The 16,401-nt window shown below is 45.0% G+C and overlaps 3 protein-coding genes across 3 annotated transcripts; all 3 read right to left on the bottom strand.

Moving 5' to 3' along the window:
* Positions 1-53: 53 nt before the first annotated feature.
* On the bottom strand, positions 54-1,952 carry LOC125528170 (high-affinity nitrate transporter 2.1-like). The gene has a single exon (XM_087526922.1). The coding sequence runs from the start codon at positions 1,828-1,830 to the stop codon at positions 307-309; it is 1,524 nt and encodes a 507-aa protein (XP_087383048.1). The 5' UTR covers positions 1,831-1,952; the 3' UTR covers positions 54-306.
* Positions 1,953-6,866: 4,914 nt separating this feature from the next.
* LOC125528172 (high-affinity nitrate transporter 2.1-like) lies at positions 6,867-8,641 on the bottom strand. Its single transcript, XM_048692678.2, has one exon. It carries the CDS (start codon positions 8,561-8,563, stop codon positions 7,040-7,042), a length of 1,524 nt encoding a protein of 507 aa, XP_048548635.1. The 5' UTR covers positions 8,564-8,641; the 3' UTR covers positions 6,867-7,039.
* A 5,921-nt stretch (positions 8,642-14,562) lies between these two features.
* On the bottom strand, positions 14,563-16,365 carry LOC125528171 (high-affinity nitrate transporter 2.1-like). Its single transcript, XM_048692677.2, has one exon. The coding sequence runs from the start codon at positions 16,280-16,282 to the stop codon at positions 14,759-14,761; it is 1,524 nt and encodes a 507-aa protein (XP_048548634.1). The 5' UTR covers positions 16,283-16,365; the 3' UTR covers positions 14,563-14,758.
* Between the last annotated feature and the right edge of the window lie 36 nt (positions 16,366-16,401).

The following is a 16,401-nucleotide window of genomic DNA, read 5'->3' as shown; positions in this document are numbered from 1 at the left end:
TTTAGTTTAGACTTTCTCCGTGACTATAGACCTGCTCGAACATCCCCGGCCATGTAACTCCGAGTATTTAAATTTCCTTGGTGGAAGAACCGAAAGTACACAAAATTTCAAATGTTCATGCAATTTCGGACTGAATTTTATAGCACATATACCCTCGTTCGCATGCATGCTTGCATGGAAGCTAGTGTTTAGCAGAAAGGTAAATCCCCATACAACTTATTAATTGGGTGGGGTTGCAGGAATACATATGTACGGCCTGTATATACTTAAATGTATGCTTCGAACGTAGAAAACAAAGCTTGGGTCCTACACATGTTGGGGCGTGTTGTTGGGTGGCGTTGCGGATGTAGCAAGGATGACATTACGCCTGCCACGCTCCGAGCGGGAGTTCTCGGCAAACTTTTGGCCGGCAATATGGAGACCCTTGTTCTTCTCCTCCTCCGACCACTCGGAGGCATAGTACTCTTCCTCCGTGGCGTCCGCGCTGGCTGGGAAGAACATGGAGCCCCACTGTGGGAAGTGCACAAGAGCGACGGGCAGCGTACAAGCCATGATCATTATGCCCATGTACTCGAGACCCCTCCCGGTGGAGTATTGCGACGAAGTGAAGAATAGAAGTTGTGTGAGCCCCGCGCCCACATTGCCACCAGCACCAGTGAGCCCAGAGATGATCCCAAGGGAACGTCTGGAAACAAATGGCGCGACACCGAATACAGCACCACATGCAGCCTGCGCGCAGATGGAGAAGAGGACCATGGCAGTCACTGAGGCAGGAAGGGCTGATGCACGACCGAGCCAGATGCAGAAAGCGCCACCGGCGGTTTGAAGGATCCAGATGTTCCAAAGGCGAGCACGCATGCCGAAGTACCGAGCGCCAAGGTCGGAGAGGTAGCCGCCCATAGGACGTGCGACTATGTTGGCCATGCCGAAGCAAGCAGCGATGGTGCCGGCGGCGCGGAGGTCTAGGTGGAAATGATCGTAGTAGTACTCGGCGATGACGTTGTCGGTGGTGAGCTCGACACCCATGCAGTAGCCGTAGAGCAGGACGAAGATCCATGTCCGGTAGTTGGTGACGGCGCCCCAGAGGACCTTGGAGAACTTGTCCTTGGCCATGTCTCCCTTCTTCTGGAGGCTTGCAAGGTTCCCGTCAGGGAGATCTTGCCCCATGGTGAGCACCAGCAAGCCCATTACGATGTGCATCATTCCCGGCACAAAGTAGGCAATACGCCATGCTACAAATGGCGTGGCACCACACTTCTGGATTGCGTGGAAGACAAGCGGCATGATGAGCTGTGTGGCACCGCCACCCATGTTGCCCCAGCCTGCAGCCAGGCCATTGACAGTGCCAATGATCTTGCTATTGAACATGGTGCTCATCCAGTACTGGCATGACACGAAGGTGGCGAGTGAGAAGCCAATGAGGAAGCGGACGGCGATATACCCTGACGCATCATCGATGACAGACATGCAGAAGACGGTGGGCGCCGAGAGCATGACCAGGAAGGCGCAGCCGTACCGCGGTCCAAGGAGATCGCAGATGGCGCCCATGGCCAGCCTAGAGAAGATGGACCCAGACACAGACGCGACACCGGCATTGCCGATGTCTGCCTTGGCGAGGTTGAGGTTGTCGCGGATGATCGGCACCAACGGCGCTGCGGCAAAGGTGGAGACGAAGCAGGTGAAGAATGATATCCACGAGAGGTGGAAGGTGCGCATGTGAGGGTTGGCGAAGGAGAAGAGCCTGAAGGACTTGGCCTTGTGCTCGGAGTCCACCGGCAGCGTGAACTTGCTCGCAGCGGAGTCGGCATGAGAGCCGGCCTGCACCTCCATCTTTCTTCAGCTAGCCTAGTTGCACTCACAACTAAGAGCGACTAATGGTGGTGGTTGCTGCTATTGAGCTTGGCCTGCAATGTAATGGCGATGGGGTTTGTGCTTTGGATCCTGCATCCGTGAGGTATTTATAGGCATATGCGCGTGCATACATTTGCATTTGCAGGCAGCAGAGAGTTGACATTGGGATGATTGAACGTCTCTCAACTCTCATCTCTTAACCGGCTGTAAGTGCAATTAGCATTGTCTAACAAGGAAAGAATGCGTATTATTGCACCTGACGGAATCATGGGATTAAACAAGGGACGTACAGCAGGGTCGAGAGAGGTAGGAAAATGAGCAGGACAGCTAAGTAATCTCGTCGCCGCGCGCATCTCGTCGCCCTCACCCCGTGGGATGGACCAAAGATCAGAATATGCACGGCACGTCACAGGATGCGTGTCCAGAATCGCATTTCTACACGAAGAAAACTATTAGGACTACCGCGCATTTCACTCCGGCCTCTGTGTCGAAGAAAACACATACGATCATGATGTGACAAACATGTGTCTAACAAGTATAACAACATAAAATGTGTACAAAGATTACTTAGCGGTACAAGGAACCTTATGCATATGAATTGCTGCCTTCTAATAGTACGTCATGAAACGTCCAAATATTTGGCTAACAACATAAAATGTGTAAAAAGACGACAGTTTGCGTTGAGGGAGCCAAATAGGACTAGTGTAGAATCTTCAAAGCCTAGGCCGACAGGTTGTTATTAGTTTGTTACTGAAATGGGAGCATGGCTGCAACGGTTTCAGTTTGTTGCTTGCAACTTTTGCAGCGATCCAACGGCCAGCCAGCCACGACTACCGGCGAGGCGACAATGGCGTACGCGCATCACACGCACATACACACAGTCGATGAGCTGACTTTGCAAGCTGGCCATTCCGGCCTGGAAAGCATATGTCAAACCTGACTCGACAGTGACAGCATGCAAGGGGAGTAGGGGACAGGTAATGACCTCGTGTATCTTTAGTTAATTCTTACCTTGGCAGACTAATTCACGGTGACGTGCGATGCTAATCAGTTTCAGGCAACTCAAAAACAAGTGTTGCGTCGGCAATCCTGTGCACGCTGATTACAAATTAGTCTCGAGATGTGGCAGAAACGAGCCATTTCACTCTTGGTATATCCTGGGGCTATCTACTGGGTGTGTAGGGGCGTCTACTCATGGTTTTGCGGAAAAACCCTTAATCTGGTCTTTGGTTACTAGATCAAACAACATCAACGCACATACATCATGATGTTGTTGAGGGTGTAATTTCTTTGATGATGCTGGAGATCAAGCCTTTCAGTCGTTTATGTGCTTTCCTTTTCGTTTTGAATGTGATTTCTTGAGAGATAGCGATATCCTCTCCAAGGAGAATCCCTTGGTTTATCGTTCATTGATAAGGTTTAGTTTATCCTTGTCTGCTTTGTATTGCTTTGGGTTTTGGGTTATTTGCACATCACTATCAAAGTTATATGTATGGACCGATGCACATATGGGTGTGTGTGTGGGGGGGGGGGGCTCATTATTCCTCCTTGAATAACATTTTGCTTTCTCCCATACAATATTTCTTACATTTTCTGTTATATACTAATTAACATTATGTATATCATTATTGGTTAGATGCTTTCTTTTGTTTGTGTAACTTCATTTTCATAAATAATACTGTAGTATTCAAGAGTGTTAACACATGTATATGTAGAGAATGAGAGACATAGTATGTCTGTCCGTTTGAACTTATCAGGGCCGTCGAAGTTTATTCATGTGTATGTTATATATATAACTGAGACAATGGCAATATATACATATTGCATCACTTTTCCACAAGAACAAGTCGATATGTCAGAACTGGTTGCTACTATCCGAGTACAAAAATTCGTGCAAAGAGTTGACTCTGAATAGTTACCTAGGTAGCTGCATTTCTTCTCCAAATACATATGTTACGACACAACACATGCAATACTATATATCGTGGTTGGTGTTCTTCCTCCATCATCATAATCTAATAAGCTACTAATTCGTAATCAGGTTGGTGAAATTAAATGATGTCCATTAGGTGGGTATAATTGAATGCAGTGTGCATGCTGATTATGTGATAGCAGGAGGGTAGACTAGCATTAGAGCTTGTTGAAAGAGTGGTTTGGCTTTTCGAGGGAAACAGGGATGTATTCTCTAATACAATATATAGTTTTAGTTACTCTTTTGTAAAATGTGAATAGTGTTAAGTGCCAGGGAGCATGACAATATAATTTTCATGCCGATTTTGTTTTTTAAGGAAAAAATATGTCCTTGCTACCAAGCACAACCAGCTGATCTTTGTTCCCAAGATATTTGAAAAGCCGAGTCAAAAGTTAAAGGGCCTACACAACCAGGTACTCCCTTCATTCTTGTTTATAAGGTTGCACACACAATTTGAGATTTAACTTTTATCATAAATTATACCAACAACATATGGGTCATGTGAAACCAAAATCCTACCAAAACTTTCTTGAGAATACAAGTCCAGTGATGTAATTTTTGTGGCACATAACCTACATTCATTGTACATATATGGTCAAACATGATTCTTGAAATGTGTGTGCGCTTTTGGAACGGTAGGAGTATTCAGCTACTAGCCATGTGGCCAGCCCCTCTTGTCGTAATCCTATATAAATTATTAGTCATAAAACTTCAATATTAATTATACAACAACACTTAAATTAAGACACGTAATTTGGTAAATATTAAACTCAAACAACAAACCTAGTATTTATTTTCTTTTATCAACAAATAAAGCACCTCACATATGCACGGGATAGTTACGGAAAACATTTGGCAATATATATTACATTGAACAAATATCTAGGTGACTGAACATGATTACGAGTTTAAGACTCATATATATTCATTACATACTGCTATTCATGTAAGTTCATTCTCCCGATGTAGCAAAAAGCAAGACATAGGAACATATATACATTGTAAAATCCATTATAGAGCTGCCCATGTCCAAGCCGAGCTGTTTTTCTTTGTTGCCCGCATAATGACCTAATTAATTATCTACCTAAGTTTTACAATAAAATAGCATTGTCGATGGTGATAAACAATTTGACATGGGTTGATCAGCTTCAATAAGTACCTGAGCTGTACTTTTATTTGTTTAATCAATGACGCTTTCATGAACTTTGGGCTACCACGAAGGCTTGCTAGCAGAAACTTACACATGTTTCTTTTGAATGGTTCTTGTGTGGTCGGCACTTGTAGTAGTATTTTACTCTATGTTGTGGTTGTCGACTAATTTTCCAAGGATCAAGCTGTCTAGCTGTGACAAGAAATTCCTTGTTGATTATTTATCATGACACTTCTTCTATTGACCCTATTTAAAAAATAAATTGACTCTAATTATAAATCATTATTGAATCAAGCCACTCTTCCACTCTAATTCCGAATATAAAATTTTAATGTTGTACATATGGGTCAATCAGTGGACTTATACATAAAGAAAACTCAAAATGTTACCTCTGCTGAATCGAGCAAACGACAAACTATGCAGCTAATGCTGTTGCCCTTCCGGCATGGCCTCCAGCCTCCGTCTCAGCTTAAACATTTTGTTCACAAATTCAACATAGTATCCTCACATTCCAAGATTCAGTTTAGTTTGACCAATAAACGCTCAATATCTGACATGGTTGAATTTGCTCTCAGATATGAACCCATTTATGCAAACACTAGTTATGCTCTTTACTCAACATGGATGTCAGCCTAGTCTTCACACTAGGGCAGCAAGCTAAGATATGTTCTTGTTTATGGAGATGTTTTCTTCTTTTGGTAGCAATACATTTTTCACCAGGTGCTTTCTCGAGATATTTAATGTACTTGTGAGGTTGTGTGCATCTCAACGCAGAGGTCAGAAACTTGATTTTTCTTCTTTTGTATTCAGAACTAAATACTTTTGTGAAGAACTAATAAAATATGTGCTACTTACAGGTTTAATTTGACTTCCATTCGAGCATATATACACGCTACTAGCAGGCTATCCGTTTGGAGCTGACAAGATAAGTTCGGTGGACCAAAGGATATGCACATGATCAGCGGACACGGCAACTGATAAGGACTCCAACAACATGAGGCAATACGTATGTACGGAACATGGCGACGTCAACCAGTTGCTACTAATAAAAAAGAAAAAAATGCTACATTCTACGGATGGGCTACAAAAATTGAGCTAATCTTCCCCATCTCCACTACTCAAATTAAGTCAATCGTTATAAAATCACAATCATACGGAAAAGTGCAGTTGAATAAAAATCTAGTAGTGTCTATATGTATGTAAAATAAACAGCGTATCTTTGAAGTAATTATTGCTTAAAGTGTATATTTGGACAATCAAACTACACTTTATATTTTTGGGGGTTTCGATCTCATATTTTAGAGGTCCCATCTCTTCACACACAACTGCTCCTACTCCCTTTCCACAATTCACATCCCTCGGCCTCTCCTGGCATAGCAACTACAACCCGCCTCATATGCCCCGATTTTGGCTCCTTTTACCCCATGCACTCCAATCCCTATAACCCTATACCTCATTTACGCCCTCGTCTTTACCGGGATTGTTGCATGTCGCCATTTACCTATGCATCATCACTGGCTCTTGCTTGCCCCTAGCGAATGCCGAATAAGAAGAAGGTAGTTTTTTTTAAAGAAAATCGAGTATGCAAATTTTACTAAAAAAATTGATTGACTTGGTCATTAGAATCAATTAGCTGGAGTGGCTACCACATTTCGATCACATCATTTCAAACTTTTTAAAATAGTCGTATGAGTTTAGGGGTAGTTGGGACGGTAAAATTGACTTCGTACATATTCGTATATTTGCAGTTGGATCACTTGGTTTAGTTTAGACTTTCTCCGTGACTATAGACCTGCTCGAACATTCCGGCCATGTAACTCCAAGTATTTAAATTTCCTTGGTCGAAGAACCGAAAGTACACAAAATTTCAAATGTTCATGCAATTTCGGACTGAATTTTATAGCACATATACCCTCGTTCGCATGCATGCTTGCATGGAAGCTAGTGTTTAGCAGAAAGGTAAATCCCCATACAACTTATTAATTAGGTGGGGTTGCAGGCATACATATGTACGGCCTGTATATACTTAAATGTATGCTTCCAACGTAGAAAACAAAGCTTGGGTCCTACACATGTTGGGGCGTGTTGTTGGGTGGCGTTGCGGACGTGGCAAGGATGACATTGCGCCTGCCACGCTCCGAGCGGGAGTTCTCGGCAAACTTTTGGCCGGCAATATGGAGACCCTTGTTCTTCTCCTCCTCCGACCACTCGGAGGCATAGTACTCCTCCTCCGTGGCATCTGCGCTGGCTGGAAAGAACATGGAACCCCACTGTGGGAAGTGCACGAGGGTGACAGGCAGCGTGCATGCCATGATCATAATGCCCATGTATTCAAGACCCCTACCGGTGGAGTATTGTGATGAAGTGAAGAAGAGAAGTTGTGTGAGCCCCGCACCCACGTTGCCACCCGCGCCGGTCAGTCCGGAGATGATACCAAGGGAACGCCTGGAAACGAAGGGCGCGACTCCAAAGACAGCACCACAGGCAGCTTGCGCGCAAATGGAGAAGAGGACCATAGCTGTGACTGAGGCTGGGAGGGCCGATGCACGACCGAGCCAGATGCAGAAAGCGCCACCAGCGGTCTGGAGGATCCAGATGTTCCAAAGGCGAGCACGCATGCCGAAGTAGCGAGCACCAAGGTCAGAGAGGTAGCCACCCATAGGACGCGCCACAATGTTGGCCATGCCGAAGCAGGCGGCGATGGTGCCGGCGGCGCGAAGGTCTAGGTGGAAGTGGTCGTAGTAGTACTCGGCGATGACGTTGTCGGTGGTGAGCTCAACGCCCATACAGTAGCCGTAAAGGAGGACGAAGATCCATGTCCGGTAGTTGGTGACAGCACCCCAAAGGACCTTGGAGAACTTGTCCTTGGCCACGTCCCCCTTCTTCTGGAGGCTCGCAAGGTTTCCGTCAGGAAGATCTTGCCCCATGGTGAGCACGAGCAAGCCCATCACGATGTGCATCATTCCTGGCACGAAGTAGGCAATTCTCCATGCTACAAAGGGCGTGGCACCACACTTTTGGATGGCATGGAAAACGAGTGGCATGATGAGCTGTGTGGCGCCACCACCCATGTTGCCCCACCCAGCCGCTAGGCCGTTGACCGTGCCGATGATCTTGCTGTTGAACATTGTGCTCATCCAATACTGGCATGATACAAAGGTGGCGAGCGAGAAGCCGATGAGGAAACGAACGGCGATATACCCCGATGCGTCATCGATGACTGCCATGCAAAATACAGTCGGCGCGGAGAGCATGACGAGGAAGGCACATCCATAACGCGGGCCGAGTAGATCGCACACGGCCCCCATGGCAAGCCTGGAGAAGATGGACCCGGACACGGACGCCACACCGGCATTGCCGATGTCAGCCTTGGCGAGGTTGAGGTTGTCGCGGATGATGGGCACCAACGGTGCTGCGGCAAAGGTGGAGACGAAGCAGGTGAAGAAGGAGATCCAGGAGAGGTGGAATGTGCGCATGTGTGGGTTGGCGAAGGAGAACAGCCTGAAGGACTTGGCCTTGTGCTCGGAGTCCACGGGCAACGTGAACTTGCTCGCGGCGGTGTCACCATGCGCACCCGCCTCGACCTCCATATTTCCTGGCAACTAAAAACAGCTAATGGTGGCTGTTGCTGCTGCTCTTGAGCTTTGCTTGAATGTAGTAATGGTGATGTGGTAGTATGGCTGATGCTTTGTATCTCGCATCGGTTTGGTATTTATAGCGAGACACGCTCACATGCATATGCTATTAGCAGAGTTGACACTGGGATAGGCATAAACGCACCACAACTCTTGGCTGTAGGTTAAGTGCAATTAGCATTGTCGACCCAGGAAAGAATGTATTATTGCATCTGACGGAATCATGGCAAGAGCAGCTGCGATTAAATAACGCACTAATCTCGTCGCCGCGCGCATCTCTGCGCCCTCACCCCGTGGGATCGACCAAGGATCAGAATATGCAAGGTCACACGATGCATGTCCAGAATCGAATTTCTTGTGCACACTACAGAAAGGAAAAGTTTACCTTGTCCCAATGTGATAGAGAAAGATTATGTACGATGTTTATTTGCTCACTTGTTGGCTGTACAGTATCGTCAAATATCCTAATTAAGGACAGTAGATCTTCAAAGCCAGCCAGCCTGGTCCACAGCTTGTTCTTACTGAAATGTGTGAGCATGCAACGGTTTCAGTTTGCTACTTTCAACTTTTCCAACGATCCAACGGACAGCTAGCCACGACGTATGGCGATGGCATACACACATTACACACACAGTCCATTCGCTGACTTTGCAAACTGGCCGCTGTTGCATGCAAGGGGACAAGTAATGACCTCGTGTATCTTTAGTTAATTCTTGCTTATGCAGACTAGCTAGATAATTTGCACTGATGATAGTGAGGCTATCTGCGTCAGCAATTTTGCATATACTGATAATGCATAGACTCATATGGTGGAAAACCATTGTGCACTTGGGAAACTGCGGCGCTCTGTAGGGTGTAGGGGCGTCTATTCATGGTTTCGGGGGTGAAAACCCTTAATCTAGCCTTCAATTGCTCAATCAGACAACATCAACATACATGCATTATCATCTTCTTGAGGATGTAGTTTCTTTACTAGTTGGTCCAACTAGTGTATGTTGGTGTCAGGCCACTCAACTGAAAGTTTTTTATTTGATCCACACGTTGCCGAATGTACGTTCTTTCCTTGAATGCATTGTCTTGGGAGGTAGTGATGTGCTCTCCAAGGTGAATCCCTTGGTTGGGTTCATTGTTTAGCTCTAATTCATCCTTGGTTGCTTTGTATGTTTTTTGGCTTTGAACTTCCACAATGTTGCTCTTCCCAAAGCAGGCCACATGCATTTTGATAGTCATTATATTTTTATATATATTGTATGCTGGTTTTGTTCAGCTTAATGCATTTGGTATTCTTTTTAATATTATATGCTTGAATCGCTGCATGGCCGGGGGGCATCCATTCATACTTGGAGGGAAAATGTACTAGGATGGTACTGAGGCTAATTCACTTTGATGAGAGAGTAGATGTACAGTCCTACCAACTAAGCTTATTTTCATATGGACTCGAATATAATTTCCTATTTATTATAGTATCGGGCCTCCCCGACGAAATTTATTTTACTTGTTATGTTGCAAATGTTTTTATGGTTTCAAACTAAGCATCTTCAAAAGTCATTTTGGGTACCGGAAATTCACAATTTAATTTTCCCTTCCAATATTTCACTCATTTTCCGTCATATGTATAACATTACTACTCCAACAGGGAGAGAATTTGTCCTTCCTGGTGTCCCTAGCACGAACAATCGTTCGCTCTGGAAGATCCATTCGAACGCACGACGCCTCTAGAGAGTGTTCCCTCAAGACCCGACTCTCAAGAACGTTTTAGGATTTTCCATGCTATAACAGAGATTTGTCATTCTATAATGGGTAGATTTGCCATGCTATAGCAGAAAGAATTGTCATACATTTCAGGGATTGGACTACTGCAATAGAGAACATTGCACTGCGTTTTAGCGATTCGGCATGCTACAGCAAAGAGACAATTGCCAGGCTCTGAAAAGGGGAAGTTGCCCACATGTTCCGGATTGCCATACTACAGCTGCGTGAATTGCCATACTATGTAGAGAAGTTACCATACATGAAGAAATTGTCATACGTGCTTCCATTTATCGTCATGCTACATCACAGGGGAGTGTCATGTTACACATGGGGTCATACGGTCGGGAGGTTGAATGGGAGCGAATGTTTGCATCGTGCACTCTGGAGGCTACATGGGAGCGAAGGTTTGTGTAGTTCCCTCAGGATGATGCATGGGAGCGAACTGGAATTCCCACACTCTCAACGTTTGAGATTCACGGGCAGGATTGGATGCACCAGATACCCTTCCCTAAAAAACACTGCCAGGAAACAATCGTTCAGTAAGATTTCTGTAACATTCTTGGTTGGATTCCTTTTTTTATTTGTGTTTCATTAATAATACTGACACCGGGGTAGCTAAAATTATAAACATGGATATAAATGAGAGACGGGCCTGTTTGTCCCTTAGAATCTATCAGGGTCGTCTAAGTATATTTATGTGTGTTATATCTATAATTGAGAGGTAATATATATTTCATTGTTTTTTCACAATTAACAATTCGACATGTTGAACTGATTGCTACTGGCCAAGTACAAAACCATGCAAGGAGTTGACTCCGAAGGGTTAGCTAGGTAGGTGCATTTCTTCGCCAAATAGACATATTATTATTACATATGAAATATTATATGTGGTGATTGATGTTCTCACTGCATCGTCGGTAATCTCATCAGCTAGTCGTATTTTGGTAACCAGGTTGGTGCAATTAAACAACATATGTCCGTTAGGTGTGTATAATTGAACACAATATGAATGATGATTATGTAATAGCAAGAGAGTAGACTAGCATTAGGCTTGTTGAAAGGGTGTTTTGGCTTTTCCAGGGAGACAGGGATGTATTCTAGAAGCAAATTAAGAGTGTTTCATGCCAGGAAGCAGGACACTGCAATTTCCCTGCCTATGTTTTAAAAGGGGGTAGGATATCCATGCTACCAACCACACAACCACCTGATCGTTGTTCACAGGATTTTTCTAAAGTCGAGCCAAAAATATCTGGGTCCTACACATACCGTACTGAGCTCCAACATGGCCAGGCAGGCCATTTGCACACCCACCCACCCACCGCAGACCTAAATAATTTTTAAATCATACAACTTCGATATTAGTATCTTCCCCTCTGTTTCATAATATAAGAGCGTTTTTTTACACTAGAGCGCTCTTATATTATGGGACGGAGGGAGTAAAAATTATGGTTCAGAATTTGGTAAACTATAAACTCAAGTGCCCAACCTAGTACTATGTATTTGTTTTACATAAGATTTAAGCACATCATGTATTCACAGGATAGTTAGTTATGGAAACAAACTAGCAATATCTCTGACAGTCAAGAAATATATCCATGTCCCTGGAAAAAAAATGTTTCCATGTGACTGAATGTGATTACTGCTCAATTCATTCTGATTTTTTGTTCGACACTAATGATATCCACATCCTTTTTTTTTCCCGAAATGATGGACCCTGGCCTCTGGATCCATTTATGCACAGATCAATATTTGTGGTGAAGCTTTAAACATTACTACAAATATACAAGATGACCTGCTCAAGGCCTAGACAAAACACGAAATAGATCACATGTCACACTAATGCAGAACTAATACTACTACATATGTATCAAATCGGATGTCTCCGAATGGACACTACATTAATATATAGGGATTCCTAAGAACATTTGTAGTGGGTTATTTATGTATGTTTTTCTGATTAAAAAAATAGATGTGAGAAAAGAAAAGAAAAAAATATGAGACATGTAAAATTTATTAAACACCTGCCCACGTCCAGGCTAGCCAACCTTGCATCTAGCTATTATTTTTTACCCCTTTAGCTTGACTTGATTAATTGTAGCTGCATGCATCGCCCTGATGCAGAGGCCGGGGTCATCCTCCTTTTCAAGAAAAGATTAATTGTAGCTGAATTATGTATTGCAATGTCGCCGTCGTCGGTGGTGATAAGTCATTCGACGTGGGTTGATCAGCTTCAAGAAGTATCTGAGCTGCACTTTTATTTGTTTAATCAAGGACGCTTCCATGAACTTTGGGCTGCCACGAATGGTTTATAGCAGAAACGTACATATGTTTGTTTTGAAGTTCTTGTGGCCGGCACTTGTGGTAGTATTTAACTCTATGTTGTGGTTGTCCACTAATTTCCAAGGATCATGCATGTTGTGTCACTATGACAAGAAATTACTTATTGATAGATTCTTGCTACTTCATGGTGACACTTGTTCAATTGACCTTTTAATTTTTTTTAAATGAGGAAAAAATTGAAGCTAATTTATAAACATTTATTGAAGCGTTCTTCCACTATAATTCTGGGTGTAAAATTTAATGTCGTATATATACATACATTGTGTGTGTGTGTGTGTGTGTGTGTGTGTGTGTGTGTGTGTGTGTGTGTGTGAATCAGTAGACTTTTACATAAAGAAAACTCAAAAAGTTACCTGTGCTGAATTGAGCAAACTATGCAACTATTGCCTTTCATCGTCACCAATCACATGCAAGTGACCGGACATATGAGGTAGAAAATGACGAGTATGGCTGCATAGACAGACAAATAGGGGCTCAAAATGGAAACGCCTGGACACTAATCGGGCGCGTCCGCAGAAGTTTAAGGGCCAAGATTTGTTCGTTGTGACTGTAGATGCTCTAAGGGGGTGTTTGGTTCAGGGACTTTTTAGTCCCAGAGACTAGAAAAAGTCCCTAAAAAGTCCCTAGGAACCAAACGGGAGGGACTTTTTCTATAGGGACTAGAAAAAGACTCTATTGGAGAGTCTTTTTTGACTAGTCACTGGGACTAGAAAAAGTCCTAGGACTTTTGAAACAAACACCCCCTAATTTGCAGACGAATTCAACATGGTGTCCGTTCATTTCATCATTTGAAGTTGTGTTTGACCAACATAACATAAATATGTGACATCCTTGAATATGCTCTTGGATAAGAACTCATTTACACGCTATTAGCTGGCTATCCGTTTGGAGCTGACAAGATAAGTTCGGTGGACAAATCAGCTGACACGACAACTGATAAGGCCTCCAACGACGTGCGTACGGAACATGGCTACGTACGTCCACCAGTAGCTAATCATGCACGCAGTACGGCTTGTACGGATGAGGCACGTACAGACCTGGGCCCGGCACCATAGCAAGAAAAAAGGGCCTTTTTGATTTTTAGAATTCCAAAAGCCGCAGGAACAGAACAAAAACGTGGAAATGCAACGTCATTCCATTTGAATGCAATAAGAATTTGGTTCGTTTCTTTACATCAGAGGAAAACCAAATGACTCCTTTTATTAAAAAATGAGTGGATGTTAAACGAAAATGCCAATGAAATGTAGTACAGAAAATTCTTAGGAAAAATCTCATAGGATTAAATCCATACGATTCAAAAGACCAACCTTGCTAGAAAAATTCGTAATGATTCCAATCCCTTAAAATTCATACGAAAATGCTTTGATAAGAAAGGCCCTTATAGAATTCCATTCCTATAAAATTTCTATGAAAAATCGTATCCCGAACAGTGTCTTAATTATTTCGCATTGGGATGAATTATCGTAAAAAGACAAAAAAACAACTAAGATTATCCTGCAGGCTCTGCCATGTGGATCCCACTTATGCTAATGGTTATTAGTACTATAGCTAGGATCAGCTATCTATATCTGGCGTGGCAGTGGCTACAATATTTAGGACGCATCGACCAATTCAAGCCGTTTAAATTGAATAGTCTCATGGGTTTGCTTATTCGATTTTGCAGCTCATGAGTCTTTGCCAGTTTTGGGGTCAGAACAAATAATATGTGGGACGGCAAAATGGACTTTGTATCCGTCTATATATTTTGAAATGCACATTGGCTGTAATTTCGGATGCAATTTGATAATACATTGAAAGTGCAAGCATTCGAAATTTACTTGAAGGAAGGTGTACGAAGCACACAAACATCAAAACTGTGCATGTAGTAATTTCGGACTCAATTTGATAATACATTTCATGTGAACAGAGCAGGAACGCAAAACCAGCGTTTCCTTAAGTTTACTAGTAGAAAGATAAATCCCCATACAACTTATTACGCTGGGGCTGCCGACGTAGATATACGGTTTGTATATATACGTGATGAACCGTACAATTCACAGGTGACAGAAAACAAGGGCCTTATACATGCTGGGGTGTATTGTTGGGCGGCGTGGCGGATGTGGCGAGGATAACATTGCGTCTACCGCGCTCCGAGCGGGAGTTCTCTGCAAACTTCTGGCCTGCGATATGGAGACCCTTGCCCTTCTCCTCCTCTGACCACTCGGAAGCGTAGTACTCCTCCTCCGTGGCATCAGCGCTGGCCGGGAAGAACATGGAGCCCCATTGTGGGAAATGCACCAGAGTGACGGGTAATGTGCATGCCATGATCATGATGCCCATGTACTCGAGACCCCTCCCGGTGGAGTATTGCGACGAAGTGAAGAAGAGAAGCTGTGTGAGCCCCGCGCCCACATTGCCACCAGCGCCGGTTAACCCAGAGATGATGCCAAGGGAACGCCTGGAAACGAATGGTGCAACGCCAAAGACAGCGCCACATGCAGCTTGGGCGCAGATGGAGAAGAGAACCATGGCAGTCACTGAGGCAGGGAGGGCCGATGCACGACCAAGCCAGATGCAGAAAGCGCCGCCGGCGGTCTGGAGGATCCAGATGTTCCATAGGCGAGCACGCATACCAAAGTAGCGAGCGCCAAGGTCAGAGAGGTAACCTCCCATAGGACGCGCCACGATATTGGCCATGCCAAAGCAGGCGGCGATGGTGCCTGCAGCGCGAAGGTCTAGGTGGAAATGGTCGTAGTAGTACTCGGCGATGACGTTGTCAGTGGTGAGCTCGACACCCATGCAGTAGCCGTAGAGGAGGACGAAGATCCATGTCCGGTAGTTGGTGACGGCGCCCCAAAGGACCTTGGAGAACTTGTCCTTGGCCATGTCTCCCTTCTTCTGGAGGCTCGCAAGGTTGCCATCGGGGAGATCTTGGCCCATTGTGAGGACAAGCAACCCCATGACGATGTGCATCATTCCCGGCACGAAGTAGGCAATACGCCATGCCACGAAGGGTGTGGCACCGCACTTTTGGATGGCATGGAAAACAAGTGGCATAATGAGCTGTGTGGCACCGCCCCCCATGTTGCCCCAGCCGGCCGCGAGGCCATTCACCGTGCCAATGATCTTACTGTTGAACATGGTGCTCATCCAGTATTGGCAGGACACAAAGGTGGCGAGGGAGAAGCCAATGAGGAAGCGTACAGCGATGTACCCCGAGGCGTCATCGACGACGGCCATGCAGAAGACCGTTGGCGCTGAGAGCATGACGAGGAAGGCACAGCCATACCGCGGCCCCAAAAGGTCGCAGACGGCGCCCATGGCAAGCCTGGAGAAGATGGACCCTGACACAGATGCTACACCGGCATTCCCTATGTCGGCCTTGGCGAGGTTGAGGTTGTCACGGATGATGGGCACCAACGGCGCAGCGGCGAAGGTGGAGACAAAGCAGGTGAAGAAGGATATCCAGGAGAGGTGGAAGGTGCGCATGTGGGGGTTGGCGAAGGAGAAGAGCCTGAAGGACTTGGCCTTGTGCTCGGAGTCCACGGGCAGCGTGAACTTGCTTGCCGCGGCGTCGCCATGGGCGCTAGACTCCACCTTCATTTCGACCTTGCTTGATCGAGCTAGGCTCCTCGGCTTGCAGCTAGCTTGCTTGATTAGCTGCAGTGGTAACTAGGAGGTGCTAATGGCTGTGATTTGGTGCTTTGAATCCCCGTCTATCG

Source organism: Triticum urartu, chromosome 6A (genome assembly GCF_056163025.1).
Source record: "Triticum urartu cultivar PI428250 chromosome 6A, HENAU_Tu73, whole genome shotgun sequence".
In the NCBI taxonomy this organism is placed as follows: domain Eukaryota; kingdom Viridiplantae; phylum Streptophyta; class Magnoliopsida; order Poales; family Poaceae; genus Triticum; species Triticum urartu.
This window is presented reverse-complemented; position numbering and strand designations above follow the sequence as displayed.